The 18758-nt window shown below is 45.9% G+C and overlaps 1 protein-coding gene across 2 annotated transcripts in view; it reads right to left on the bottom strand.

The window, feature by feature from the left end:
- Nucleotides 1-3592, bottom strand: part of LOC310666794 (transmembrane protein 132D-like) — a 453449-nt gene extending 449857 nt beyond the window's left edge. For both annotated transcript variants that reach the window (XM_083418173.1, XM_083418174.1), the window contains exon 1: nt 2725-3592. In XM_083418173.1, the coding sequence (XP_083274299.1) occupies nt 2725-2803 (79 nt within the window). In that variant the 5' untranslated portion in view covers nt 2804-3592. The remainder of the gene's footprint in view (nt 1-2724) is intronic.
- Between the last annotated feature and the right edge of the window lie 15166 nt (nt 3593-18758).

Raw genomic sequence — 18758 nt, 5'->3', positions numbered from 1 at the left:
CCTGCACATACTAGGAATGTAGGTTTGTGCAATTAAAGTAGATTAAAGCACTCTGCTGCTCTGGTGTAACAAATCCACTGCAGGGAGGGAGATAACAAGATTTTTTTGCAGTTAGGTAAGTGATGAGAAAATGCCCTGAAAAGTATGGGGTGAACGAATGATTAATGGAAAGTCGCATTACCACCATGCAAACAAATGTAGATTAAATCAGGATGAGTACCGTACTCGTTGAGGTATAACGTCTCTGCAAATAAATTGGCACAAATGTGCAATAAAGACTGGGTACAGTCTAACCTTCCTCAGAAGTTTATGCAAGCAAATGAAGATGAATGCTCAATAAATAGGTCATCAGGGGGAGGCAAAAAATGCAAATCCAGACCCAGAAGTAGCAATATTCATATACTGAATGTGAAGCTGCCTTATACAGGTTCAAACTAATGGTCCACCCTGCTCAGTATTGTCTACACTGTTTGGCAGTGTCTTTCCAGGAATTCAGGAAGAGTCATTCCTAGTCCTACATCGAGATGCTAGGAATTGACCCAGGGACCTTGTCTTGCAAAGAAGATGCTCTGTCATTGAGCTACAGCCCCCTTTCTACACATTATTCTCACCCGTTCAGGCTGCAAATAGGGCTTGCATTATAATAAAATAATAATAATAATAATAATAATAATAATAATAATAATAATGTACACATACTTCCCTGTCATCGTTGTGTCATTGCTTATATTTATTATTTCTTGTTGCTAGGCTTGCTTATTATCATGAGATGCTTTATTCCCTTTGATGTTTTGAACTCATGCTTTATGTATGTGTTACATGGTGTCGAGGACAACCTAATGGCCCTGCAGATGTTGGTAGGATTTGTGGTCCAGCAACATCTGGAGGACATAAGGGTTGGGGAGGCTGGCCTAAAGGCCCGTTATCATATTTCCAAGACACCTCATACAAAGCTACAACTACGTATAGGAACCCCACACATCTGGGCCAAAGGCGTAGCCTCATCCTCAACATGCAAGGAGTTTACATAGGGGTGGAATGTTAAAGATACCCCATATTTCAGCCCCACCTGCAGTTGAATATAGGAAGCTGCCATATATATGGGTCCATTTAGCCCAGTATTGTCAACACTGACAACAACAACTCTCCAGGGTTTCAGACATGGGGTCCCTTCCAGGCCTCCCTGGTGATTGCTCCTGGGACGTTTTGCCTTGTCACTGAGCTATGACCCTACTCCAGCATAGTAGACTCCACTGGACTGACAAAGATTTTACCCTGAATACCTCCCATCTACTAACAGGTGTACTCTGCAAAGGTGGAATGCCTGTGCTCGGAGCACATGAACAGCAATGGCCAGTATTTCTTGTGTAACAGAAACAGATACAAGGCTTTTCTATTTCTTCCACATGCAACAGGGGAAAAAGTAAAGCAAGGAAGAACTGTGAAGGCAGAAATCTCCGTATTCCTTTTCTTCAATTCCCCAGGTCTCTCTTGTAGCTTTTCAACACGCACTTCCTCGTTTCAGAGGCACCTTGTTCCCAAAGCTGGTACTACAACAGGAGATCAGGGCCAACCCAGGGACAGGCGTCAATTCCACTGCCACATGCTATAATGTAGATGAAATATTTTTGGCCAACACTTTTGATGCATCATAGGCAAAAAAAGGAAGAACTATTACAGCCTTAAGCAGCACCCTAAACAAAAGCTAACTGAAGCCATGTCCCTCCATGAGGACTGACTGCATGTACAGGACAAGCTGGTGAAACTACCCTATTGTCCAATTCACAAAGTAGAAGGGAATGTCTTCCTTCCCCTTTAAACCTCCAGCCTAATGAAACATCTCGCAAGAGGTGCCTTCAGTTACCCACTCCCCAGAAGAAGCATAAACCCTTCTTCCACAGTTTTCCAAGCAACCCCACTGAATTGCTCCACCACCATAGATCCCTACATTTTGAGGTGTTCATCTGAGCATTCCTTACTTTGATGTAGCCATTGTTGAGTGTTTTGTTGTTTTAAAAGAGAAAATAAATGCAAAAATGTGTCAGAATGTTTGCATGCATGGACACTGGGTAGCAGGTTCTCAGCTTCCTCATCAACATTATTCCAAGGCCATTGCTAGGATGAATCACCCACTACAGAGTTTCTGCTTTTCATAGTAAAACTTTGCCCAATGCGCTGTGATGCCACCCATCCGACCTTACAGAATAAATGAATAATCAAATACACACCCCCGGGTGACTCTTTCCCATTGACATCCGATTCTGCTGGAACAGAGGAAGCCTGGCTCTGTCATTAGCCATGTCTCTATCATGAGATCTGGGGAGCATCTTTTTTTATGTGATTTCGCAGGAATGGAACATAGATCTCATTTGTAGCCGCTTAAAAAGGTGCTGTAAAACCCCAGTTAATCTCTCTCTCTCTCTTTCACACACACACACATTTTAATATCTAGCCAGAGTGCTAATCAATATTATCTTAGGCAGGATTTAAAGATTAATAAATTGCCAGTGTGAATCGCAGTGAGTGGGGCAGATCTTCCCTGACATTTAAATTAAAAGAAAGATCAGGGCTCCCCGCTTCCCATTCACAAATCTTACAGCCGCTCCCCACAAACTCCCAGGAACAGCCTCTTGAGAAGTCGGGGGGGGGGGGAGGATGGAGTGGAGAATCTCAGGCTCGGGAAGGCAGAGAAAGTTAAGAAAGATAAGGTTAATTGCTTCTTACCTTTGGAGAGCACCACCGCCAGGCTAAAGAGCAAAAGCCAGACCACCCGAGGCACCTTGCCCTGCCCAGGGGTCCCCATGGTGGTCTGCAGAAGAGAACTTAGATCCTTGCCACAAGGACTTCGCGATCAAAACAAATCCGGCTCCTGGCCATTTTTAACCCCTCTCACCCCTCCCGGGAAGAAAAGGAAGAAGAAGAAGAGGTGGGGAGTGGAGAAGGTCATCTGCAGATCTTCAGACACATTTTCTATCCAGCAAAGACTTGGCAGATGGGGTGCCTTCCGTTGCCTGTCCTTGCAAAAACTAGATGTCTTTTGTTTTTCAAAAAAGCATGTTCTCAATAACAAGGAATATTAAATAAGAGAAAGAACATCTCCTGGGTTTGCATCATGGTGATCCGAGGTTGGGGGGGGCGGGTGGGAGAGAGAGAGAGCGCCGATCTCCATATAAATAAACGCCAGCCGAGAGATCTAGGAGTAACGAGATGGAGGAGGCGAGGAAGAGGCGGGAGAGAGAGAGAAGGGGAGGCGATCGCTAATTCATTCCTGCAAACCGAGGTTTGGACGCGGGACGTTTAAGCAGAAGAACGCTCTTTTGCAGCGGTGAAATTGACAAGGATTGGGGTGGAATTGAACGGGAGGAAGGAGGCAAAGGCTGCCTCCCAACACAGATCCGCTTGGCATTTTGTTTGGCGACTGAAATTTCTTCTTCCTTTTTTTTAACAGATCCTGGGGAGGGTGGGGGGGGGATGCGGAGCGCAGCGCAGTGGGGAGGGAGAAGCGCTAAAGTTTGCCTTTCGGTGGCTCGTTGCGCCTGGGAGAGGAGAAGGAGGCAGAGAGAGACACGGCACTGGAGAACGAAGGGAAAGGCAGGGGAGGGAATCAACTGATGGTTTTCCTTTCACTTAAACACGCACGCACAAACAAGGCGCGCTCTCTACAGTCCTCATTCACTTCTTGGGGTGGAGGGGAGAGGTTGGCGGGGGTGGGAGGAGGCGGAGCAGAGCGGGACCTCATCGCAAAAGAAGCACCCTGGCTCTTCTCTGGCGGTGATGCTTTGGGAACGCTGAGCCCGGAGACGGGAGATCACCGCTGCCTGGAGAAAGAGAGGCTGCCAGCCGAGAGGCTTAGCGAAGGGGCTCTGTGTTGCTGTTGGTTTCCTTTGCTTCCTCCACCCCTCCGCTCGCCTATTTTGTTTTGGTTTTGACAGTGCAGTTTAAAATAAACAGTAAATTCCTGCCCGATCTGCAAGGGAGGTGGGGAAGCAAATAAAATTTTAGTTACATGGTTTTGTTTCCGATCCTGTCCTCAACAGCGCACATGGGAGAGAGGGGAAAGGAGATATTAAAACAAAACCCAGAAGCTTTTATTTTGATTTGGTTTTTTTTAAACCCACCAGTAAAAACGAAGGAATTAAATAAACGTATCTTCTTTTTATCTTTAGCTTACCCGCCCCCCCCCCTTAGGCAACGCTACTGCCACTGCACACCCCCCCCCCATCCATCAGTTCCCAGACAGTCAAGGTTTCAACCAATCCTGGAGCGGATTATCGAGAAAGATGGGCGGAAACGCGAGAGGGGGGGATTCGCCCATCCCTTTAAGTTGCATCCACAGCCACTTCAAAGGGAACGCACGACCCGAGGAGGCGGGGCGCATGCAAATCGGGATAAAGGAAAGCTCCGCCCCTTCAGCAAATCGCGCTCATCCCTCTCCCCCCCCCCCCGCCCGCCCACCTCCTGGACCTTGCGAGATGGAGACACGCTCCGCCCCCAGGGGAAATCCCGGGAGTTGGAGCGTGGGAATTTCAAGGGTGGCGGGGCGGGGAAGGAGAGAGATCGAGGATCCCATCAGCTCCGCAAAACAGCGCTGCAAGTTGGCACTTTTATTGACACACGGACAGGGTGTGACCCACACGCCCTCTGCCACGTGGAACGAAGAGTGAATCAAGAAACGCAGCGGGCTAGAGTTGGGCTGGACTTTGCGGGCATCCACGCCTACCTCCCCCAACTGGGTGCCCACCGGATGTTTTACGCTACCGTTCCCAAAGGACCCATGGCCAAAGGTGAGGGCAGCAGTCCCCAGCATCTGGTGGATGCGAGGTTAAGGAAGGGGATCTTCATCCATTCCCCCCCCCCCACCCGCCATCTTCTTAAGAACAGAAGATGCTGCCTTTGGTCTGTCCAGCCCCTTTTGCCTGCACAGACACAGACTGGATGTAGCTTTCCAGGGTTTCAGACAGGGGCTGTCCTGGAGATGCTGGCGATGAAACCTGGGACCTTCTGCATGCCAAGCAGATGCTCTGCTACTGTGCTACAACCCTTCCCTCAACAGAAAATTGCACTCTATGGCACAACCCCAAAAAATGTCTTATTTCCAGCAATGACCACGACACCACAGACTCAGCAGCTTAGCAGCACTTGAACCACTCTAGGACCCTTTTGCCTCATTTTACACACACACACTTGGGATGTGGGTGGCGCTGTGGGTTAAACCACAGAGCCTAGGACTTGCCGATCAGAAGGTCAGCGGTTCGAATCCCTGCGACGGGGTGAGCTCCCATTGCTCGGTCCCTGCTCCTGCCAAACTAGCAGTTTGAAAGCACATCAAAGTGCAAGTAGATAAATAGGTACCACTCCAGCGGGAAGGTAAACGGCGTTTCCGTGCGCTGCTCTGGTTCACGAGAAGCGGCTTAGTCATGCTGGCCACATGACCCGGAAGTTGTACACCGGCTCCCTCGGCCAATAAAGCGAGATGAGTGCCGCAACCCCAGAGTCATCTGCAACTGGACCTAATGGTCAGGGGTCCCTTTACCTTACCTTTTACACACACACTTACACTTGCACTTTACAGGGCAAGCGACCCATGTGTAATGACCAGTTTCCTGATCTAAGCAGGATTTAAAAACACACACTGCCAAAATCCTCTGAAACCTCCTTGATTAATTAAGGGGACTAGCTGTGAAGGAAGTATCAACCCCAATAAAACGCAACCATCTATGGGCTCTTGGAAGCTTCCAACAGACCAGTAATGAGCTTGTGGCAGATTAATAAAAACAAATTGTCGTTTTATCCCAAGATTTCACCGCTTCAGTTTCAGAACAATCTACTGGCTTAGGGGACCTAATCTGCTTTAAGTAATTAATAAAGCTAGCTAGCCACCGCCACCGCCCGCCCCCAGTCACTGGGTATCATGTTTTCTCCATTGGCAACATAAGAAAGCAGGTCGCTGCCTTATTCCAAGTCAGACCCATTGGTCCCATCTCACTCAGTAGTGTCCACAGTGACTGGCAGTGACTTTCCAGGATTTCAAATATAATTCTCTCCCTAGGAGACGCTGGGGATTGAACATGGGACCTTCTGCATGCAAAGCAAGTGCTCTCCCACTGAGCCATAGCTAGCAGGGGGCTAACAGGGGTTTTTTTTTTGCCCTGGGTGAAGCCTCTAGAGGGGTGCCATTGAGGCTCCCAGCCTGCCAACCTGTCTAGGCTTCAGGCCTTCACTTGCACACTCAGCAGCCTTCTTCCATTCCTAAGCGAGCAGTTTTGCTTCCCCTTTCTTTTGAAGCAGAAGAAGAGATGCTGATTGACATGGAGTTGGAAAACCTGGAGAGGCAAAAGTGAGCATTCCTCCTTCCCTTTTTGTTATGTACTGAGTTGAATAGGATCCAAAACGCAGCAGTCTGATTGGTCCTAGAACAATAGGATCCAAAATGCAGCAGTCTGATTGGTCCTAGAACAGTAGGATTCAGAATGCAGCAGTCTGATTGGTCCTAGAACAATGCAGCAGTATGATTGGTCTGCAGGAGCCACCCAATCCAGCTCCAGATGGAAGTGAAACCACAACCTGATTGGCCTACAGGAGAATTCCAGAATTAGCCAATCACGTGCAGCCCATTGTGTAACTAATGTATATAAAGCAGATACTTTGAGGGGACTTTCATTCCTCCTCACCACTATGAGCTGAAGAAAGAACATGAAATCCAATCTCGACTCCGAGTATATTTCACCTTTCCCCCTTGAAGAGGAAGATGGGCTCCCCTGTCTGGTTTTGCAACTGTGTGTGAGAGAAAAGGAGGGAAAGGCTGCCCTACAAGCAAAGTTGAATGCGTGCAAGTTGTGTTGCTGCCAGCTGCTTGTTTTGCTGTTAAATCTAAGGAAGGGAATTATCGAAGTGCAGAGTTGGAAGGTACCCGGCCAACTCCCTGAAATATCCTTCCTTCTTCTTTTCCTCCCTTCAACATCTCAGAGATAAATTAAAAGCTCTGAAGAGATGAGAACACCACCCCCTGTCATTTTTGGAAACGGGGTCTTTTGTCATGATTAAGCAATTGAAACGGCAAGTTCACAAGATAAGCACTTTGGAGTATTGCTTGCTTATAATACGTGGGTTTGTGTTTGGATCTAGAGGACAACATACATGTTTACACCATGTGAATATATAAAGAGGGCACTGCTACATACAATCAGCTATAAAAACTGAGTCTTTTGTTTATACTGAAAATAAAATACTTGCAGTGAAAGGAATGTGATGCAGATGGAAAATGCAGCCAAATCCACTTTAAATTATTTAATTGCAATGGTTCAGCAGCCAGCATTTTTTTAGGAAACTTGTGGGGTGTTTATTCTTTTATTGCTTATTCTTTAGTGACTTACACAGCAGTGTCTTTACATGTCTACTCAGGAGTAAGTCCCACTGAATTCAATGGAGCTTACTCCTAGGCAGCTGCGTAAAGATTGTCCAGTTCATACTGCAATCTTAAGCATTTTTACTCAGAAGTCCCACTGAGTTCAATAGGACTTACTAAGAAAGATCTCAGATAGAAAATAGCTGCACATGGAAGCTCTACTTTTGGCAAACAATTTAATTTTACTGGAAGGGATTGCTCATTTACCCTTTGGCCATACTATCATAATACTTCTTAGGAGGCCTCAATTACTCTCTAATACTTAAAGGTTGCCTACTTTTTATGCTCTTTAAGAACAAATGTGTATGCATATGCAAATGCATGCAAGGGGTGCCAGGCAAGAGAGCTCAAGATGGATGCAGAGCAGGACTGCTAAGGGGTGTGGCCTAGGAAGGAGTGTGGCCTGGAGATAATCCCATGGGTTTGGTAGAGAGGGCTGTATTTGCCCCCTGGGCTTGAGGTTCCTCACTCTTGCTATAGGTGATAGCAAGGAAAGACAAGCAATGATATGCAGCACTTCAGTTTCAGGAAGAGATGGGCCCATACCAGGCATAGGCAAACTCGGCCCTCCAAATGTTTTGGGACTACAACTCCCATCATCCCTAGCTAACAGGACCACTGGTCAGGGATGATGGGAGTTGTAGTCCCAAAACATCTGGAAGGCCGAGTTTGCCTATGCCTAGCTTATACATAGCTTTTAACAATGAAATTTAAATGGATCTCGCATGCTCAGAGGCAGCTAAAGTAAAGGCAAACCAGTTGCTGCGCTCATCTTGCTTTCAGGCCGAGGGAGCCAGCATTTGTCCACAGACAGCTTTCCAGGTCATGTGGCCAGCAGGACTAAACCACTTCTGGTGACGAGTGCCAGAGCGCACAGAAATGCCATTAACCTTGCCACCACAGAGGTACTTATTTACCTACTTGCACTGGTGTGCTTTTGAACTGCTAGATGGGCAGGAGCTGGGACAGAGCAACAGGAGCTCACTCCATCATGGGGATTCAAACCACTGACCTTACAATCAGCAAGCCCAAGAGGCTTGGTGGTTTAGACTACAGCACCACCCACCTCCCATGCTCAAAGGCAGTATACTCCTGAATACAGATGAGGAGGCAACCAGTAAGGGTCTCCAAGTATCTGAAGGGTTCTCACATAGAAGGTGGTGTGGACCTTCTCTTTGTTTTCTACTTGTCACCATTTCCAAACAGTCTCCAAGGGCAGCCCCACAATAAGCACGCTACAGTAGTCCAAGCTGAAGATTACTAGGGCATGACTGGTTGTGTGGCTCAGTGGGGGGGAATTGCACATAAGGCAGCTCTTTATGGTGACATCCTTTAAAACACTGTATCCTCTATTTCCTATACAACCATTTATGAGGTTTCTGTACCTCCCATCCCTGCTCTGGCTTGGCTTTCAGCAGCGTACAAGGAGGTAGAAAAACAAGAAAGAAAAATACAGTGGATCTGGTGTAATGTGAATCTGTTTGACAGCCAGTATCTCCTGTCAGTGGTTTAAAAAAAGAAGAAGAAGAAGAACCTTGCAATGCCTATCTCTCAAGCTAAGCCTTCAGTGGTGAAAAGGATCCGTATCAGATGCCTCTAGGGGGGTTCTGAGCTGGCTGTCAGTTCAGAGTCGCTGCAGAGTTGAGCAATGTCATTTTGGGAACGTGACACATCATCTCATTGATCCTAAAGGGAAAAAAAGGCTCCCAGAAAGAAAGGGTGCTTAGTTTGGTTAGGGTGTGTGTGGAAGTTGCAGTGGCGGGCTTGATGGGGCTGAAGGCAGAAGAATCTTATCGCAAGAAAACTGCAGCTGCCATAGATCTTACAGAGCACCAGTTGTAAGAGAGCTTTGCAGAACTTCAGTATGCAGACTTCAAAGCTGCCTTATCCTGAGTCGGACTGCTGTCCATCTTCGTCAGTATTGTCTCCAGCAGCCCTCCAGGGTATCACGCAGGGGTTCCTCTCAGCCCTAAGTGGAGTCACTGGGGGTTGAGCCTGAGACTGTCTGCATGCAGATGCTGTACCATTGAGCTGTGTCTCTTCCTCACAAATCCCTGCATTTCTGCTCCAAACGGTTGCTCGTGCTTTTCATAAAATCACAGGGTCATCTAGTCCAACCCCTTGCAATGCAGGAATAAAACAAGGATGGGAAATGTGTGGTCCTCCAGATGTTGTGAACTGAGGCTCCCATCATCCCTGACCAGGCTGGCTGGAGCTGATGGGAACTGGAGTCTAACAATCATCAGTTTTGCCCTGCAGTCCTAAGCATGTCCATGCAGAAATAAGTCCCGTTGAATTTTATTATGATTTATTTATTTATTTATTTATTCATTCATTCATTCATTCATTCATTCTATTTGTATCCTGCTCTTCCTCCCAAAGGAGCCCAGGGAAACAAAAAGCAAAATGCTAAACACTGTACAATTTGAAATCTCAAGTCAAAACATATTTAAACCCTTTAAAAAACCACTTGGGAACATTAGGAACATCTAAAAACATCTAAAAGCAATCACATACCCTCATGGTTATTAATTTCATGGTTGCCATGGCCAGTATCTCTCAGTCATCAAATGGCTGGTTAAGTAATAATGTTGTTTCTCATTCTGTTAAAACGCCAGGAATGCCCAAGCAGGTGTTGACGCTGGCAGAATCTAGGCTCAGTTTCCACTGGCTCTCATTGAATTCTATGGGACAAAGGAATAGAGGAGTAGGAGTAGGAGGAGCTGTCTTAGTTCTGACTGATTCTTAGTAAAGCACAACTCTGTATTATTAGAAAAATGCTTGAGGATGGCACTTGAAGGCAAAAGTGGACAGAGCAGCAAACTTAAACTTTTTTTCCCAATAGGCTGCTAGCTTCATGCCCGCCTCTCTAATCCTTCATCCAGGCTTAAGAAGGGTGCAAAGCAAGGTTGGCCAGAGGTATTCTGTCCACTTTTGTCTCTGCCTCCCCCCCTCCAAAAAAAAACCCCACTGGCATGTGGCCCATGAAAGGTTGATCTGGAGGGATTGTAGTCCAGCGGCTGAAAAAGGGACCCCACAGTTGCATAAAGACTTAAAAAACAAAAAGGTAATAATATTTGCATGGGGAGACAATGAGTTTAAAATTGTTAGCAGACCTTGCCGCTAGGGGAAATTAGATTGGAATAATCACAGGTTCAGGATTTCAAAGGCTTTATTCATGCAGGAACTATTTACAGGATGAGTTGAGATAGGAGGAGAGAAGTAGCAGATGTCTTGGCTGGAGAGCACAGCAAACAAAATGGCTCAGATTTTAGGTGTGGACTTAATTTAGACAGAGAGGCTACAAGCAGCAAGTGGGTAAATCATGAGACAAACTTCATTTTAGTGCACATGCATTAACTAGAAGCTTAAGAGAAGGAAATGTATTTGCTTTTCTCCAACAAGAAATAAGTTTGGAGGGGCTAGTAACACATGTCATTATTTGTACAGTTAAACCACGCTTAATGCAGCTTACAGCATGAAAATATTTGCATAATTACAAAAATGTAACCAAGGTAGTCATGAGAAATAAATGTGTATCTCTCTTAAGTACACAACAAGATTAAGCAATCCCCACATGTCGTAATAAGAGTTAACAATAAAGATACAAAAAATAATACCAATAGTAGCAAACTTAAGCATCTCTCTATTATATTAGAGGAAATTGCTTTGCAAAAATATGTAAGGCAAAATTGCAAGCAAAAATGGTATATGAGAAGGAAATAATGCTAAAACTATTTTTTAAAAACAAAAAAATTATAATCTCAAATTGATGTGGAGAACTGAATTTAAGACATTGGAAAATCAACATGAAGAGAGAAAGCAAAATTGTCAGATTCACCCATCCCAGTGAAATGATTGAGGGGGCCTCTTTACGGGTATCTCAGAGACCCCACTAGATCCTGAACAGAGAGATGTCAAAATTGTCAGTGTTTGTTTGCTGTCATCCAGAGCTCATGAAATTGAGTAGGCTTTGGGGAATTAAATAAGCAACCAACGTATATCTCGCAAGCAAAATCGCTGGAGAATTGGTGTTAGCTGCGCAAGTAGCTACTTGCAACCGACTCCTTTTCAACAGCTCGGTGAGCTGATGGAGTATACAAAACATGCAACTGAGCCCTATCTGAAATTTGATTGCATTCCGAATGGTGTAATATTCTTTTCTTCCCTTCCCCGCCCCAGATGTAGACAAGAGCTAATAGAACTGGATATGTGTTAGATTCAAAAATGGGCAAAATTCCATTTGGAGTATAACTTGAAATTCTCCCTTTCAGAAAATTGCACTCCCTGCATCCTGATTTTATAGGGGAGGTCTATATTATTATCAGCCTGGGCTGATTGTGCAGCAAAGTTGGGTTTGTGCATGGAAACTTTCCTGTGAGTTGTAGCTGGACAGTAACAACCGGGCAGGTTTTTTGCCTGACATGCTTCAGGTTCCCAGTTCAAGGCTCGCGTCAGGTTCTATCTCTGTGCTCTGCTTGTTCTGTGAGTGATCATCCTCCATGTCCACCTGCCAGCCCTTCCCAACATGTCCTCCAAATGTTGTTAGATGCCAACTCCCATCAGCCAAAATCACCAAGCCCCAAAGTGAGGGGAACTAGAGTCCAACAACCTCTGGAGGGTACCAGGTGCAGGGAGACTGGCCCATACAGTGGCCCAAAACATTCAGATCTAGTGTGGTGTAGTGGTTAGAACATTGGAGTAGAGCTGAGGACACCCACATACCCTCCAACCAGTGCCGGATTTACATATAAGCTAAACAAGCTGTAGCTTAGGGCTCCACTCTCTTGGGGGCCCCCAAAAAAATTAAAGGGGGAAAAACTGGATGTACATATCCAAAGGGACGTGGGTGGTGCTGTGGTCTAAACCACAGAGCCTTGGGCTTGCCAATCAGAAGGTCAGCGGTTCAAATCCCCACGATGGTGTGAGTTCCCATTGTTCAGTCCGTGCTCCTGCCAACCTAGAAGTTCGAAAGCATGTCAAAGTGCAAGTAGATAAATAGGTACCGCTCTGGCGGGAAGGTAAATGGCGTTTCCGTGTGCTGCTCTGGTTTTGCCATGCTTAGTCATGCTGGCCACATGACCTGGAAAAACTGTGGACAAACATCGGCTCCCTTGGCCAGTAAAGCAAGACGAGCGCCGCAACACCAGTGTCGTTCGCGACTGGACTTAACAATCACAGGTCCCTTTACCTTTTTTTTACATTTCAAAAATATAAGATAAAAAACAGATGAAATAAAACCTACATACAGCAACAGTGTTTTGTGTTGTGTAGGCTCCTATGGTGTAAGTAATGGGCCCTGCCTGCTACCCTGCTCCCTAAAATATTCAACACAAAAAACAGTGGCAATTTGTTGTGGACAAAGGACAGCTGGACATATAAAGGTCCCCATTGCCTTCAATAGCTTAGAGCCTCATCAAACCTAAATCTGGCCCTGCCTCCAACGTTTCTCTGATGAAAATAGGGATGTCCCATTCCATAATGATAATTTTACTATTTACACCCCCCCACACACACACACACATCTTATTGGGTTGCCCCAGCACTCTGGACAGCCTCCAACGTGTGTGTGTGTGTGTATATATATATATATATATATATATATATATATATTAAAATATTTAATAAAATATTAAACTTTACCTCGATCTAAGAACGGAAGCCGAACGGTGGAAGGGCACCGGTGGCGGGAGGCCTCATTAGGAAAAGCACGCCTCGGTTTAATAACGGTTTCAGTTTAAGGACGGACTTCCGTTTGATTGATTTTATGGTGGAAAGTTTTTAGAATGTTGGATTGTTTTTATTGTTGTTAGCCGCCCTGAGCCCAGCTTTGGCTGGGGAGGGCGGGGTATAAATAAAATTTATTATTATTATTATTATTATTATTATTATTATTATTCCAGAAAGGATTAAGTTCGTAAACGGAGATACCGCTGTATTTTTATGTTCTGAATGGCCCTGCAAGCTTCAGATGAAAGGCAGCATACTAATTCAATGAATATATACATAAAAATAAATAAACAAATACTTCACTAGATTGACCAATGAGCTGACTTAGTATAAGGCAGCTTCCAATGTTTCTCTGTGTGTGTGTGTGTGTTTTGGGGACGAGGCATAGCTCAGTGACAGAGCAGATGCTTGCCATGTAGAAGCTCCCAACTTCAATCCCCGGGATCTCCAGATAGGGTTGGGAGTGTACCCTGACTGAAACGCTGGAGAGCTGCGGCCAGTCAGTGCAGGCAATACTAAGCCAATCCTTCTGACTTCGTATGAAGTAGCTTCCTATGTCCCTTTGCTAAGTCATGGCTATCATGTGTTAGTGGGTCATCTCAGATATAACTCTGGGCAAGAAGGAAGGGGTAACTAAACTTCCTTCCTTCCTTCCTTCCTTCCTTCCTTCCTTCCTTCCTTCCTTCCTTTCTTTCTTCAACGCAAATTCCATGGTATCATAGAGTTGGAACTTGGGGAGTCAGCAGACAAAACTCACCAGCGCTCCTCCTTGACAGGTGGCCTCCCATCTCCCTCTCATCATGATGTAACCTCATTATGAGCATTCGGGGGAAACAAAAAAACTCTAGCTATGCGAGGAGAATTAGAATGTTTCACACACACCCTTAATATTTTACCACACCCTCAACATTACGAAAAGGGCCCCTCTCTTCTCACAGCCTAGTTCATTCATTGAGATTATTTATATCCTGCCCTTTGCGCAGGCCACAGGCTTCTTGACAGCCCAGGGCAGTCCCATGGCTCTGTTCTCCAACACTTCGCCCTGCCCTGAGAAACTGCCTCCTAAGGCAGGTGGAGATGTTGGCTTCCCAATAGGTGGGTCCCAGTTGCTTACCAGGAGCGGGGAGGTCAGTGCAGGGTGCTGTGAATGCGCCAGCAGCTATACTCTCTCCTCCTAATCTCTCTCCTAGTAAGCAATCATGAACCACTTGCTGCCCTGGCAAGCTAAAACAGCAGCTCCACCCCACCCAGCAAACCGCTTCTGACTAATAATAATAATAATAATAATAATAGTAATTTATTATTTATACCCCGCCCATCTGGCTGGGTTTTCCCAGCCACTCTGGGCGGCTTCCAACAAAACACTAAAATACAATAACCTATTAAACATTAAAAGCTTCCCTAAACAGGGCTGCCTTCAGATGTCTTCTAAAAGTTTGGTAGTTATTTTTCTCTTTGACATCTGATGGGAGGGCATTCCACAGGGCAGGTACCACTACCGAGAAGGCCCTTTGCCTGGTTCCCTGTAACTTGGCTTCTCGCAGTGAGGGAACAGCCAGAAGGTCCTCGGCGCTGGACCTCAGTGTCTGGGTAGAACGATCGGGGTGGAGACGCTCCTTCAGGTATACTGGACCGAGGCCGTTTAGGGCTTTAAAGGTCAGCACCAACACTGAATTGGGCTTGAAAACGTACTGGGAGCCAGTGTAGGTCTTTCAAGACTGGTGTTATATGGTCTCGGCGGCCGCTCCCAGTCACCAGTCTAGCTGCCGCATTCTGGATTAGTTGTAGTTTCCGGGTCACCTTCAAAGGTAGCCCCATGTAGAGCGTATTGCAGTAATCCAAGCAAGAGATAAATAGAGCATGCACCACTCTAATGAGACAGTCTGCAGGCAGGTAGGGTCTCAGCCTGCGTACCAGATGGAGCTGATAAACAGCTGCCCTGGAAACAGAATTGACCTGTGCCTCCATGGACAACTGTGAGTTCAGAATGACTCCCAGGCTGCGCACCTGGTCCTTCAGGGGCACAGTTATCCCATTCAGGACCAGGAAGTCCTCCACACCCTTCCGCCTCCTGTCCCCCAAAAACAGTACAGTGGTACCTCGCAAGACGAATGCCTCGCAAGACAGAAAACTCGCAAGACGATAGAGTTTTTTGGTTTTTTAGTTGCTTCGCAAGACGAATTTCCCTATGGGCTTGCTTCGCAAGACGAAAACGTCTTGCGCCTTTTTCTTAAAACCGTCAATGCATTCCTATCAAAACCGTCAATGCATTAAAACCATTATTAAAACCGTCAATGCATTCCTTCGTCGCAAGACGAAAAATTCACAAGACGAAAAAACTCACAGAATGAATTAATTTCGTCTTGCGAGGCACCACTGGTGCCTTCTGTCTTGTCAGGATTCATCCTCAATCTGTTAGCCACTTTACCTCATTTCACTGGCTACAGGGCCAGCCTGCCCATGAGACTTGCTGAGGCAGCTGCCACAGGCAGCAGAATCCAGTGGGGCGGCATGCCCTGCCCTTGAGACTGGCGGGGGGACACAGTGGTGGCACTGGCAAGATCTTGCAGAGCTCTCATGAAAGTTCCAGGGAGATCTCACAAGAGTTATTGGGGGGAGGTGCACCCTCCCATTTTGGTGGTTTGCAGCTCTGTGCGAGGTGAACTCAGAATACCTCGAGAGGAAAGAGTGTGTTTTTTTCAAATGTGGTTTAAAAGGTATAGTATATACAGAGCTCCAGAAAAAATGTTTTCAGGGAAAGGAGTGTAAGAAAGACATGTTCATGCCAGCTGCTATGTGCCACAGCATGGTAAGGTTTTGTCCCCCCCCCCCAAAAAAAAATATTCATTTTATAACACAAATAAAGAACGCAAACAGAAAAACAAACAATACAAACAGATTCTTCTCTTAACCTTATTTTTCTAAACATTGTTAAGTGGTTTTCCCCAAGTCCCACCTATCTGATTTTCATTTTACTTCGTCTTTAGCAGTTTACATATCTCATAATATTTAACCATTTTTAATCACATTTACTTTTACCTTAAAAATCTTCACATTTTATCACTTACAAATAAAGTATTATTTTAAAATACACTATCTTCTAGTTCTAATCCCACAGCCTATATCTACTTCCAAAGCTATTCTAAGATTTAAATATTGACATGTTTTTTCAAATATTCCTTAAACTTCTTCCAATCTTCTTCCACCGTCTCTTCTCTCTGGTCTCGGAGTCTCCCGGTCAGTTCGGCAAGTTCCATATAGTCCATCATCTTCATCTGCCATTCTTTGATAGTTGGTAAATCTTGTTTCTTCACCTTGGTAAGGTTAAGGGTTGAGGGAGGTGGACACAGAATCATGGAACTGTAGAGTTGTAGACCTGGAAGGGAACCTGAGGATCATCTAGTCCAGTGGTTCTCAACCTTTGGGTCCCCAGATGTTGTTGGACTACAACTCCCATCATCCCTGAGCTCTGGCCTTGCTAGCTAGGGGTGATGGGAGTTGTAGTTCAAAACATCTGGGGACCCACAGGTTGAGAAAAGCTGAAACCCCCTGCAATGCAGGAACATACAGCTGTAGTGTTCTGAGAGGCCCAGAGGACTTCTTACCAAAAGCACCCCTCAAAGCTGGCAGCAGCCTCATGACTGTGTGGTGTAGTGGTTAGTGTTGGACTAAGATACGAGTGACCAAGGTTCAAATTCCCACTCAGCTATGTAGCTCGTGGTGCTGCCTTGGGCTAGTCACCACCTCTCATCCTAATCTACCTCACAGGGTTGTTGTGGAGATTAAATGAAGATTAAATGATAGTCATACTCAGAGTAGACCCACTGAAATTAATGGCTTTACTAAACTAGGTCCGTTCATTTAAATAGGTTCACTCAACCCACTGCGTATAATGCAAAGATCAGGTCTTTTTCATTTAAAAAAAGCAACCATAATCACCAATTCCCGAACTAACATCTGTTGGCTTTAGACTGAATTCTTTCCTAAAACATAGCTTGTGTACACAGGCAGCAAGTAGTTCTGAGCACACACAGACAGACCCTACAGCTATGTGCTTTGCTGTGCAAATATTGTTAAATTGCAATGTAATGGACTGCTGCTATCGCACACACGCACAAACACATGTATCTAATGGTGAGAGTCAACGGCTTGGGCTGCTCTTGGTAGAGTACTAGCACCCCCTCGTGTTGCATCGGTCTTCACAAAGTTCTGTTCTGAAGAGCAGAATTCTCTCTAAAACAGAAAACACAAGAAGTGTGGATGCTCCCTGTAGTGCTTCTTTTTGCAGAATGGGGAAGGACAGTTGAACCACTCTTTCTTCCTATTTCTCCTGAAACATTCTGCAACTCCTCTTTCTTGGCCCACAAATTCTGTGAGACAGTAGGAGGTGTGTAAAGGTAAAGGGACCCCTGACCATTAGGTCCAGTCGTGGCCGACTCTGTGGTTGTGGCACTCATCTCGCTTTATTGGCCGAGGGAGCCGGCGTACAGCTTCCGGGTCATATGGCCAGCATGACTAAGCCGCTTCTGGTGAACAGAGCAGCACACAGAAAGGCCGTTTACCTTCCCACTGGAATGGTACCTATTTATCTACTTGCACTTTGACATGCTTTCGAACTGCTAGGTTGGCAGGAGCAGGGACCGAGCAATGGGAGCTCACCCCATCGCGGGGATTCGAACCGCCGACCTTCTGATCAGCAAGTCCTAGGCTCTGTGGTTTAACCCACAGCACCACACCTTGGATCAATCCCTTTTTTTTCCAGACAGGAAAGAAGCAACGTAGGAAAAACTGGATCTGGGAACTTCCTGTTGTTTTCCGTATCTGAATTCCCATCTCACCACAAGCAAGTAGAAAATACAAAGCATCATGTTTATATTCTCCTGTAGAGCAAATTCAAGCATCTGGGAATGAGAATGATTCAGAACATAAAATATGGCACTTTTGCCTCTGGCGGCCCTAGAAAGTTTCCCAGAAGGGAATGTGGCCCTCAGGCTGAACAAAGCTCCCTTCTCCTGCTGTAAAGTAAGGCAGCACCTCTTCTTCATTTCACAAGAGCTGGCACAGGATCTCACACTCTTGAGCCTTGCAATCACTACTGCAAAGTGTTGTGCACAACAGTCAAGTCAGAATGCTAAACCAACCTGTCCTAAAACTTATGTGGTCTCTCTGCTCCCTCTACTGGATTGCTTGTGGATTTTTTATTATTATTGTGGACTGCAAGAAGATCAAACCTATCCATTCTTAAGGAAATCAGACCTGAGTGCTCACTGGAAGGGCAGATCCTGAACAGATCAGTTGTTGTTGTTCAGTCGTGACCCCATGGACCAGAGCACGCCAGGCACTCCTGTCTTCCACTGCCTCCCGCAGTTTGGTCAAACTCATGCTGGTAGCTTCGAGAACACTGTCCAACCATCTCGTCCTCTGTCGTCCCCTTCTCCTTGCGCCCTCCATCTTTCCCAACATCAGGGTCTTTTCCAGGGAGTCTTCTCTTCTCATGAGGTGGCCAAAGTATTGGAGCCTCAGCTTCAGGATCTGTCCTTCCAGTGAGCACTCAGGGCTGATTTCCTGAAGAATGGATACGTTTGATCATCTTGCAGTCCATGGGACTCTCAAGACTCTCAAG

The sequence above is a fragment of the Podarcis tiliguerta genome (genome assembly GCF_965153285.1).
Source record: "Podarcis tiliguerta genome assembly, chromosome: 16".
Classification (NCBI taxonomy): domain Eukaryota; kingdom Metazoa; phylum Chordata; class Lepidosauria; order Squamata; family Lacertidae; genus Podarcis; species Podarcis tiliguerta.
The sequence above is the reverse complement of the archived record's forward strand: the minus strand, read 5'-3'. Positions and strand labels throughout refer to the sequence as shown.